Genomic DNA, 12,500 nt, shown 5'->3' on the forward strand with positions numbered 1-12,500 from the left:
TCATTTGTGTTTCACCGTTTTGTCTCACCCCAAAACCTGCCCTGGTTTCAACAAGTCATCATCAAACTACTCAACATGCCCTTCACCATCATCATCATCACCACCCATCACCACTTCATTTTATCTTGTTTCATGTTATATTCTGACTTCTCCTTTTTAACTATTGCAGTTACAAACAGGTGTGTCATCATGTGCAGGACAGAGACTGTTCTAAACAGCATTTATTATTCAACCACAAATAAATATATTATAAATATATAAATAATGTATTTATGTATTTATGTATTTATGTATTTATGTATTTAGTTATTTAGTTATTTTTACCTCAACTTTGCATAATGCCTAAATTTCATGTCAAAACCTTTTGTTGAATCCCAAGTATACTGTAGTATAAATGCACACCACGCAGGGAAGATTGCTGAGACATTAACATTTGCCATATTAATTCAATGAGAGGACATACCCTTATTCATAAGGAGTAGAGTCTTTGGGTCAAATCATAAAAAAATTATCTTCTGTACTCTTACTGTACATCTATGCAATTTACTGCAAGAAATTCAATTTACAAAGAGAATTCCCCGTTCTTTCATGTGTTTTATTTATTGTTGCATATTTATAGTATGTGCTGTATCCTGCTCTGTGAAGTGATGGGACCTGAGGCGGGATCATGCATTAATGCAGATATAAGACCGTTTCACTGTTCAAACTGCACCCCCCCGTCCCAACACACACACACACACACGCACACGCACACGCACACGCACACGCACACACACACACACACACACACACACACACACACACACACACACACACACACACACACACACACACACACACACACACACACACACACACACACACACACACACACACACACTGTTCACATTGACCCCGACCCCCGGCTTGTATTTAATCCCACAATGCACGTCTCTGTGAACAGCTGGTCACATGCTCCATGCCTGTCCCATAGATTTAAACAGGAGACAGAAATCCTTTTATAATCAACTCCATTCAATCTAAATGATTTCTATGCAGATTCGATGTGACCCGGGCCTTTTTAGATTGGCCTTTCTGTGTGGAGGAGCTCGTTCAGTGTTTGTGTGGCTTAGGTCTGCTATTGAGGCCCGTGCTCAAAATATAGGCACGGATGAGATAAGAAATGTGCACCAAATAGTTGATCTATTCTTTTTGAATCAATAAGTGATATGTTTCGAGTCACATTCCTTTTGATTTAAACGGGATACTTGCCGAGTGATTTTGGAACGACGGCCTTGTATTGGAACCACGAGGGTTCTGACAGAACAACGCGGCTCCTTGTGTGTGCTGAATGTGGGACCGTCCCGGATCAGCAGACACACACACAACCTGGCTGTGTTCGGGCCCATGTGACCATGTGACCATGTGACCATGTGACCTCCTCGCCACGCCGCCCTGAGTCAATTTGGAGGGACGGCCCCCAACAAAGATGTCTCTCATGGTGAATTAGAGCTGATGTACTTCAGGCTCTAGACTGTGTGACGGGTCACGAGGTCGCCATGTTATTTCAACCACAATGAACAACGAAAGGCAGAGTTACTCCATCAACTCCACACACACACAGTTTGAACTCTGACATCACTGCCTTGAACCCATTAACTCCACACACAGTCTGACCTCTGACATCACTGCCATGACTCTATTAACTCCACACACAGTCTGACCTCTGACATCACTGCCATGACTCTATTAACTCCACAGACAGTCTGACCTCTGACATCACTGCCATGACTCCATTAACTCCACACACAGTCTGACCTCTGACATCACTGCCATGACTCTATTAACTCCACACACAGTCTGACCTCTGACATCACTGCCATGACTCTATTAACTCCACACACAGTCTGACCTCTGACATCACTGCCATGACTCTATTAACTCCAGACACACAGTCTGATCTCTGACATCACTGCCATGACTCTATTAACTCCAGACACACAGTCTGATCTCTGACATCACTGCCATGACTCTATTAACTCCACACACACAGTCTGACCTCTGACATCACTGCCATGACTCTATTAACTCCACACACAGTCTGACCTCTGACATCACTGCCATGACTCTATTAACTCCACACACAGTCTGACCTCTGACATCACTGCCATGACTCTATTAACTCCACACACAGTCTGACCTCTGACATCACTGCCATGACTCCATTAACTCCACACACAGTCTGACCTCTGACATCACTGCCATGACTCTATTAACTCCAGACACACAGTCTGATCTCTGACATCACTGCCATGACTCTATTAACTCCACACACAGTCTGACCTTCGCTAGTCCACTTCAGAATCAGAAGGTAGTAGTAGTGTGTGGACTTGCTTGAATTGGAGTGGACGATAAATCAATAATATGATTGTGTATTGTCTTTCAGCAGGATCATATCATGATATATGAATACATTTTAATATAGTAATACATTTCTGCTGTCTAAATTGATGATGACAAGCACATTTTACTTAAAAACAGATAAAAAGAGACGTATGGTATAGGAATACATGATTATTTGAAAAGGTCAAATGTGTTTGACATCACACTGAACCCATTGCCATTCGGGTCAATGAGATGAACATTAATTTGATATATTGATTATATCGAGGAAAGTCCTTATGATTATCATGGTATTGATTTCAACCTTATCGGTTAGCCCTATTTCTAGTATAGCCCTCCCTGGACAAAAAAACAGCCGTGGCCAGTGGGTTGGTGATGGGCCAACGTGTTGTTTGTCTGCTGCAGATCACCGTGTTCCGCATGGGCTCAGAGGGACAGCAGGACATCGAGATGTCCATCCTGACGGCTCTGCTCAAAGGTACACCACACACCTGTGTGTGTGTGTGTGTGTGTGTGTGTGTGTGTGTGTGTGTGTGCGTGCGTGTGTGTGTGGGTGTGTGTGTGCGCGTGCGCGTGTTGTATAAGATACGTCCCGTCACATTCGAAGACGACACATTATAGAGTACCACAGGGATGATGTATTTTTGTAGGCCGTATGGGGAAAAGGGTTATGGGACGAAGTTTGTGTTCAGCAGGATAATCTTCACAAATGAGCAACACTGTTATGACTTTTCTTTCAAAATTATTTAATTTGTATTTCAAAATTTTCTAGTATAATTTTCTAGTATAAATTAAAACATAGTAGTTATTCTGACTTTTGAACCGTAAAACGCAAAATGCGGTTTTCAGAAAACACTTCAAAAGTGATAGAAGTGGTCCTCATTTGTGAAGATGATCTTGCTGAACACAAATTTAGCTGTTTCATAAACGTTTACCACATAACTTATTTCATGCATTTAACCGAAATCCCCATACAAAAATCCCATTGACTTTTACACCTACGAGACAGAAGTGTTAGCATCCATGTTTTCTGGACTGTTTCCTGTGGTACCGTATAAGCATCTGATGATAGGTGGTTGTGATTGGCTTACTGTACATCCTAAACACATTACCTTTGAACTTACAGTTTACTACTTAGATGATCTTAACTGCAGTATTCATCTTAGTAGAACTGGACACTCACCAGATGTTCATTCATGTCTTTGTGTTCCCCACCATGTTCCTGTCCATTAGTTCCTTAGTTAGTTTGTTACTCACACTGTAATGTTGACTTTGTGCCGCTAGGGGGCGACATTGACAATAAATGGGACTGACCCAAGTGTGGAGCTCCATCACTGGTGGGGGACAAGATGTTTACTATTACTGTTATTCACCTTTGATTTGTACTATAGCCAAACATGCTGCGGTGACGTGTTTGTGTGATTTCAGGCAGAGTGATATAGAAGAGAGAGTGGAGCCAATGGAAGTCCAAAATGACTCATGTAGGCGTAGCTATAGTGTGTGTGGGGGGAATAGTTCCAGGAAGTACGTTTATAGGTATAAAATAAAGCTGATAATATACGATTCGATTGAACATCTTAGCCTTTCAAAGTACATTGCAAACTGTCCATTCTGGGAACTTATTGTGAGGTAAAGATAAAAAATAAAAAAGGTCTATTGGAGTGAATGGAGATGATGCAACTCTTATACATGTATCTCTATGGCTCTGGTTTCAGGTACGAATGCTTCGGCGCCGGACCAGCTGAGTCTGGCTCTGGCCTGGAACAGAGTGGACATCGCCCGCAGCCAGATCTTTGTCTACGGACACCACTGGCCTGTGAGTTTATACCTGAGAGCAGTGCTTCTCAAACCCGGGCATGCATACCCCTAGTGGTACGTGGAGGCACTACAGGGGCTACCTGAGAGAAAGGGGGAAATTGACAAATGTGGCGGCTGGGGCACAGGAGGTATAGAGCAGGTCGTCCACTAATCAGGAGGTCGGTGGTTCGATCCCCGGCTCCTCCAGTCCGCATGTCGAAATGTCCTTTGGCAAGATACTGAACCCCAAATTGCTCACGATGGCTGTGCCAGCACCCTGCGTGGCACTGGCAGCTTGCCGCCCTCGGTGTGTGAATGGGTGAATGTAGACACATTGTAAAGCGCTTTGGTTGAAAGCACTATACTGTATAAATGCAGTCCATTTACCATTTGCAGTGATTTTCACAGAGTGGAATGACATTTGTCTGATTGTTTCGTCTCTCAGCCACGTACTTTATGCTCCTTTGTGCCAATAAACTAAACGTAAACCTCGAGGGAACATGTCTGTCTCACTGTGTGTTTTCCTGGTTGTTTCTGCAGCCGGTGAGCGCCTTGCCCGCCGACCGGCCGAAGAGTCCGACGCCCGCCCAGCGAGGAGGGGCGGGGGGAGGAGGGGCAGGGGGGGCGGGGAAAGGGAAGGCCCGGGGCAAGAAGGGCAAAGGAGGCAAAAGCAAACCTGAGCCTCCAGAGGAGACCGACCCTAGGAAGCTGCAGCTGCTCAGCTGGGTAAAACACTACGCTACATAGTGCTAGGATTTACAGTTCAACTTGACAACTCATGACAACAAAGTTTTATCAGCTCAAACTGATTAAACTGATTTAGCAAGCTGATTTAGCTACTAAACTGATTTAGCTCACTGATTTAGCTACTAAACTGATTTAGCTACTAAACTGAGTTATCTACTGAACTGATTTAGCTACTAAACTGATTTAGCTCACTGATTTAGCTACTAAACTGATTTAGCTAACTGATTTAGCTACTAAACTGATTTAGCTACTGAACTGATTTAGCTACTAAACTGATGTAGCTACTAAACTGATTTAGCTAACTGATTTAGCTACTAAACTGATTTAAGTACTAAACTGATTTAGCTACTAAACTGATGAAGCATTAGCCTACAGACCGCAGGAATTAGTCCGACACCCTGCCTGAGACCCGGATGTTAGCACTTCCCATTCCCTCAATCATCTCATAAATCAATGTGATTTTTGTTAAATGTGTGAAATAAGGTATGTGGTTAACACAAGTGATTGTGTTCAGCAAAATAATCTTCACAAATGAGGACCATTTTTATTTTGAAGTGTAAATGTTTGTTTTTTTGATAAATCACAATTTTCAGAAAACACAGGCTACCTTCATAGGCTACAGGCCCGTATCTAGCCTGCCACTCTAGGGTGGGCTGGTAGGGGGCAACTTTGGCGGTAGGTTGCCAGAGGTTGTGGGTTCTATTTAGCCTTCAAACCTATATTTACAAGACTTTTAGTCTTATTCAAACTCAAACTGAAATTAAAACTTTGAAAGCAGATTGACTTTGTTACCCTAACAAATAAATAACAATCCTTCATCCATAGTTTAAAATAATCAACTCCATAATATTCTTTGCATTGGATGAGCTTATTTCTCAAATCAAATTAAAGCTATAACTACTGTTAGGTGCCCTAAACTAACTAACCCAGTGGTCTCCAACCTTCGGGTCGCGCTGAAATTCAAAAAGGGAGATACCAAAAAAAAAAAAAAAAAAAATTGGGTGGGCAAGATTCATTTTTGGGTGGGCATAGCCCACCCCTGCCCCCCCCTAGAATCGGCCCTGATAGGCTACCTTATTTCAGACATTTAATGCAAATATCCATACACAAAAATCCCATTGACTTTATGATGAGGGAAGTGTATGACTTCTGGGTTGGCCTACAAAAATACACCATGCCTGCGATACTCTATAGCTGAATGTTTACATGTGACCAACAGGTGGAAATAATATATAATAATCCTTTGTGGAGGCACCTGATGTGATGGGTTCCTCTCACTACTGTTGGTAGTGAAGGTGTTCTTCATGCAGGCGGCATGTGTGTCTGTGTCTGGAGGTAAAGTGGATGTTCTTCTTCTGCAGGTGAACTCTCTGGAACAGGCCATGATGGACGCTCTGGTTCTGGACCGCGTGGACTTCGTCAAGCTGCTGATAGAAAACGGCGTCAACATCCATCACTTCCTCACTATCCCCCGCCTGGAGGAGCTGTACAACACGGTGAGCAGAGAGCGCTGCCTGTGGCACCTGGGCTTTAAGACATCAGGCTGGGTTTCAGACCCTCCAGGAAATTGCGATTTTTGCCATCGCAATAATTTCATGCAAATTCAACCGATTTCTGCAATATTTGCGGGGGCTTGCAATTTTTCAAAATCCCTGGGATTTCTCAGGAAAAAACAGCAAAACAGGTTCCTCAACTTACAATACAGAGAAAAAACAAAACAAAACAAACAAAAAAACATAAAACAGCAAATTCCATGTACATTTTTGAGAAAAGTTGCCATTAGGGAGTACGAAGTAGATAATCACAAAATTCACAATTCAAAATAATCACAATTCACAAAGGAACAAAGCCTTGGGGGCTTTGAGGAGTGGTGGAGGTTCCCTCAGTGTGGGCACGTACTGTTGACGCGACTCACAACATGCATACCTGTCATAGAGCTGAAGAGTCACATGACATCTCTTGCCCCGGAAGAGAGTTCCCCGCATTCATTTTCTCCATCGACATTTTGAAAAATCCTTATATATTATAACGCATTTTAAGGCTGGAACAACAGGGATCCCGGTCACCGCCGAGAGTCCCTTCCTTGCAGCACCCCCTAGTTAATAATAGTTCCAGCGCCCCTGGACTCAGCCTATAATCACAATGTGGAGGTTTTGATCTGACTGAGCGTGTAATCAGAATGTGGAGGTTTTGATCGGTTTGTGTGTTTTTCTGTCTTTCTCTCTATAGAGGCTTGGGCCAACCAACACACTGCACTTTGTGGTCAGAGACGTCAAGAAGGTGACTATGGTCTTTTTACATGACACCATGTGAAATGTCTTTTTACATGACACCATGTGGAATGTCTTCACGGAGATGAAGCCAGCCCAAACGTCCATGATCTGTGACATGTCAGTGAACCAAGAGGTCAAAAGCTCCAGCAACACTTTTTTTTTGCTGTAAAATTGTTGGAACTGGCAAAAATTGCAAGTTGAGGGAAAATGTTTTTTTCTATACCTAATGACGTTTCTCAAACACTTGCAATACAATTTGCTCATGTGATGTGATTTCAGGGGAACCTCCCTCCAGATTACCAGATCACCCTGATCGACATCGGGCTGGTGCTGGAGTTCCTGATGGGCGGAGCTTACCGCTGCAAGTACACCAGGAAGAGCTTCAGGACGCTGTACAACAACCTGTACGGCCTGAAGAGAGTGAGCAACACACACACACACACACACACACACACACACACACACACACACACACACACACACACACACTAGGCAGTGCTACAGTAGGTCATCAGTATGGGAAGCTAAATTAGAAAACTTAGCTTGCAGGTTTGCATTTGCATAAATGTAAAATGGCATGTTTTAGAAACATATTTTGCAGATGTTTTGTTTCACACTGAGATTATGCGGATCCTAATTTGCAGACACGTAAAATGCCAGTGTTTTATTCTGGTGACTGGCTTGAGGAGGGTAAATACTAAGTCTACAAATATCATAGAGTAGCAATCTATTTAAATCAGTGAAACTTATGAGATTCAAGCTTTTACCTGGATTCACCCGATCAGTTTAGTTCATGGAAAAATCCGGTGTTCTGATGTGTATTTTGGAGTGAAGCAACTCTATACTAGTAAATATATATTTCTGTTTTTTGTCTTGCAGCCCAAAGCACTGAAACTTCTTGGAATGGAGGTAGGTATCAAATATGGAGAATCTCAAGGACTAAAATCTAAAATGTCTTAAAAAACGTACCATTATGTGAGTCGTTTTCCCCGTTTTCCAAACCGGTGATTTACATTTGTAAAGAGCCACATTGACGTTGCTGCATCGCTTCCCTCCAGGACGATGAGCCGCGTTCGAAGGGCAAAGGCAAGAAGAACAAGAAGAAAGAGGAGGAGCTGGACATCGACGTGGACGACCCCGAGGTCAGCAGGTTCCAGTACCCCTTCCACGAGCTCATGGTGTGGGCCGTGCTCATGAAGCGCCAGAAGATGGCGCTGTTCCTGTGGAAGCGTGGCGAGGAGGCCATGGCCAAGGCTCTGGTGGCCTGTAAGCTCTACAAGGCCATGGCCCACGAGTCGTCCCAGAGCCAGCTGGTGGACGACATCTCCCAGGACCTGGACAACAACTCCAAGTGAGTCACACATGCTGGGAGAGAGGGGAGGATAGACTGGAAGAAGAGTAACACTTTACAAGAAGGGTCACTCAATTAACGGTTAGTTAATACCGGTGGACCTCGGAGCTCAGTTTGTGAGGCCAATGACGCATTACGCCTTGGCCACACTGATCCGTGGTATCTGTCCGTGTGCGTTCATTTCTCTGTTCACTTCCATTCATTTTCAATGACAGCTGTCCGATTGTCCGTGGAGGACTCAGAAGCGTACGTATCCAGAAAATTTACATACGTTTTGATGGACAGAAAGTTGAAGAGGGATGAACTTTTTCTGGCTGGACGTATCGGATGGTCGGATAGTCACTGTCCGTTTAGCCAATCAGAGTCGAGGTCTCGAGAGGAGGCGTTCCGAGATTTGTTTCAACTTTTCAAAGAGGATGGCGGCCGAGGCGGTGAAGGAGGCTATAATTAATGCTGTGTACACCATCCCGCTGTTGTACAACGTGATAGTCAGTGTCACCGTCTGATTTCACCATCTAATCTGGTCATTCAGTGGCATTTTATTGCCACATAAGTAACGTAGCGCACAGAGCTAACAGCTAGCTGACGCCAGCTTTTTTTTCTTCTTCTCTCGGTTTATAGGCATGTACAAGTAGGTTACTTGTACATGCAACGGACATACATCTATCCGTCTATCCGTTCTGTCCATTTTCTGACGGATCAGTGTGGCCAAGGCCTTAGTCTTGCAGTAGCCAGCCGTAGATACAGTAGATACTGTATATACGTCTGCATTGTGCAAAGTAGTTAAGGGCCGCCCCTAAAGACCAAAACAAAATGAGTGACAGACATACAGTGCGGCGCATTTGAACGATGCATGCAGAGAGCCGGACTTCCATAACAGCCCAGCCAATTATATTCTACCCGGAAATGCTGTGGAGTAAAAGTAAAAGTGAAAATTGACAGAAATATAAATACTAGTAAAGTACAGATACTCAGAAAAAATACTTAAGTAGCCTACTGTCCTTAAGTATTAATACTTCGTTACACCACTGGGTGAGGAGAGCTGCAGGATGAGCAGACTGGAGCAGCAGAGGACAAAGATGTGACATGACCCAGAATGAGGAAGTGGAGACAGGCAGATATAAAGGACTGCATAGAAGTATGAGGATCTGTAACCTCTGTAGTGACAACTGTGTGGGAGACGAGTATCATATGTTGTTTGAATGCAAGAATGTAATTATTTTGAATTTCAGAGAGTTATATTTACCCAGATATTATTTAACTCGTCCATCTATGTTTAAACTGATCTTATTATTACAATCAGACAGACCAAAAGTTATGTGTAAATTAGGTGCTTTTTTGAAGATTGTCCTGCCTCTGTTTAAATGACATATGCACTAGCCATGCTGTGTGCCATTGTATATTGTTTTTGTATGTTTTGTTTGTGCTCCATACCATGTGATCATGGTCAATGAGTCACACATTAAATAAATGAAATGAAATGAGTTTGGACGATCTAACCCAGCTGTTTTTGCCTTTGTCCTGCAGGGAGTTTGGTCAGCTGGCGTACGAGCTACTGGATCAGTCATACAAACACGACGAGCAGGTGGCCATGAAGCTGCTGACCTACGAGCTGAACAACTGGAGTAACTCCACCTGTCTGAAGCTGGCTGTGGCCGCCAAGCACCGAGACTTCATCGCCCACACCTGCAGCCAGATGCTGCTCACCGACATGTGGATGGGCTGCCTGAGGATGGGCAAGAGCAACGGCCTCAAGGTGCGCCGCCCATCAGTCCTGTGTGTCACGCCTACTTCACCTGGGATGGTACCAGTGGCTCAGTGGTTAGCACTGTCACCTCGCAGCAAGGAGGTCCCGGGTTTGAACCCCCGGTCCATCCCAGGTCCTTTCTGTGTGAAGTTTGCATGTTCCCCCCCACCGTGTTCGTGTGGGTTTCCTCCCGGTGCTCCGGTTTCCTCCCACCATCAAAGGCATGTGTGTTAGGGTTAATACTCCTGTAAAATACATGTATGTTAGGGTTAATACTCCTGTCAAAGACGTGTATGTTAGGGTTAATACTCCTGTCAAAGACATGTATGTTAGGGTTAATACTCCTGTAAAATACATGTATGTTAGGGTTAATACTCCTGTCAAAGACATGTAAGTTAGGGTTAATACGCCTGTCAAAGACATGTATGTTAGGGTTAATACTCCTGTAAAATACATGTATGTTAGGGTTAATACTCCTGTAAAATACATGTATGTTAGAGTTAATACTCCTGTCAAAGACATGTATGTTATGGTTAATACTCCTGTAAAATACATGTATGTTAGGGTTAATACTCCTGTAAAATACATGTATGTTAGGGTTAATACTCCTGTCAACGACATAATACTCCTGTCAAAGACATGTATGTTAGGGTTAATACTCCTGTTAAATACATGTATGTTAGGGTTAATACTCCTGTCAAAGACATGTATGTTAGGGTTAATACTCCTGTCAAAGACATGTATGTTAGGGTTAATACTCCTGTCAAAGACATGTATGTTAGGGTTAATACTCCTGTAAAATACATGTATGTTAGGGTTAATACTCCTGTCAAAGACATAATACTCCTGTAAAAGACATGTATGTTAGGGTTAATACCAAGGCATTGGCAAAAGAACTGGAGTTGGTCCCTGGCGCTGCCCGCTGCCCTAGTTACAGGAAGGTTCTTAGTTACAGGATGGGTCAAATGCAGAGGATCAATTTTCCCACCGGGACAATAAAGGATAAGTTAGTTTAACTTAACCCGGTCTCGTTTGTGGAATGGGAATTGTAATCTATAGATTTGTGTAGACTGTACATGGACACCTTTTTTCTTTTTTTTTTCTTTTCGTGACACTCAGCACGACTTTCAAAATAATGTCTCTGAATTGGAAGTATCTATTGCTTGCAGCACTTCTGCTTCTGTCAGTCGAGACTGAGGAGCTATAAACAGGAAGTAGTGTGACATAGAAACAAAATGGTGGCCAGTAAGGGGGTCGGGGGTGGTGGATGGGCATATACCTTTTCCTTTCATGCTGACGACTGGGGTTCGAGCCACAGCCTTTTCAAAGTACATTTTCAACCATAAGCCACATTCATTTTTTGGGGGACAAACGTTTTTCTTTTTTTCTTTTGGAGCTCGGCTCTGCTCTGGCTCAGTGTGTCCATTTGTTTGTTTGTTTGTTTGTTTGTATGTTTGTTTGTTTATTTGGTTCGTTGTGTTCATGCGTTTCGGTGAATTGATGAGATTCACAGGTGATCAAGATCAGTGTCATCTATGGTGTTTTCTACTTTCAAGTCCTTCATCGCATATGATGTTTTACTGATGTTTTAATGAGTTTTGGGCAAGTGTGATTACATTTTATTATTATTATTATCATTATTATTATGGAATACCCATTGTTGTTTTGCCAGATTCTTCTTCTTCTTCTTCTTCTTCTTCTTCTTCTTCTTCTTCTTCTTCTTCTTCTTCTTCTTCTTCTTCTTCTTCTTCTTCTTCTTCTGTTAATTATACTGTATGTTCAGACTGTTCATCTTGTCCCCAGGTGATTTTAGGCATCGTTTTTCCTCCTTCAATCCTCCTATTGGACCTTCGGCTGGGAGACGATACGGCGTATCACTCCTCCAAGGAGAGCGACGACGCCAAAGAGAAGGACGATGACAACAAGTCCAGCAGGGTACGGCACCATGCAGACACAAGCACATTCACAAGTCCAGCAGGGTACGCCACCATGTAGACACAAGCACATTCACAAGTCCAGCAGGGTACGGCACCATGCAGACACAAGCACATTCACAAGTCCAGCAGGGTACGGCACCATGCAGACACAAGCACATTCACAAGTCCAGCAGGGTACGACACCATGTAGACACAAGCACATTCACAAGTCCAGCAGGGTACGACACCATGTAGACACAAGCACATTCACAAGTCCAGCAGGGTAC

At 43.4% G+C, this 12,500-nt stretch overlaps 1 protein-coding gene across 1 annotated transcript in view; it reads left to right on the plus strand.

Moving 5' to 3' along the window:
- The window catches only part of LOC310791518 (transient receptor potential cation channel subfamily M member 1-like), a gene marked incomplete at both ends in the record, with an annotated part of 40,978 nt that overhangs the window by 18,325 nt on the left and 10,153 nt on the right, over positions 1–12,500 (plus strand). The window contains 10 exons of the mRNA XM_083653193.1: positions 2,788–2,860; positions 4,098–4,198; positions 4,720–4,905; positions 6,288–6,422; positions 7,156–7,206; positions 7,479–7,619; positions 8,079–8,108; positions 8,258–8,550; positions 10,078–10,306; positions 12,101–12,232. Of these exons, the coding sequence (XP_083509319.1) occupies positions 2,788–2,860; positions 4,098–4,198; positions 4,720–4,905; positions 6,288–6,422; positions 7,156–7,206; positions 7,479–7,619; positions 8,079–8,108; positions 8,258–8,550; positions 10,078–10,306; positions 12,101–12,232 (1,371 nt within the window). The remainder of the gene's footprint in view (positions 1–2,787; positions 2,861–4,097; positions 4,199–4,719; positions 4,906–6,287; positions 6,423–7,155; positions 7,207–7,478; positions 7,620–8,078; positions 8,109–8,257; positions 8,551–10,077; positions 10,307–12,100; positions 12,233–12,500) is intronic.

This window comes from Poromitra crassiceps (assembly GCF_964638095.1).
Source record: "Poromitra crassiceps genome assembly, chromosome: 16".
In the NCBI taxonomy this organism is placed as follows: Eukaryota; Metazoa; Chordata; class Actinopteri; order Beryciformes; family Melamphaidae; genus Poromitra; species Poromitra crassiceps.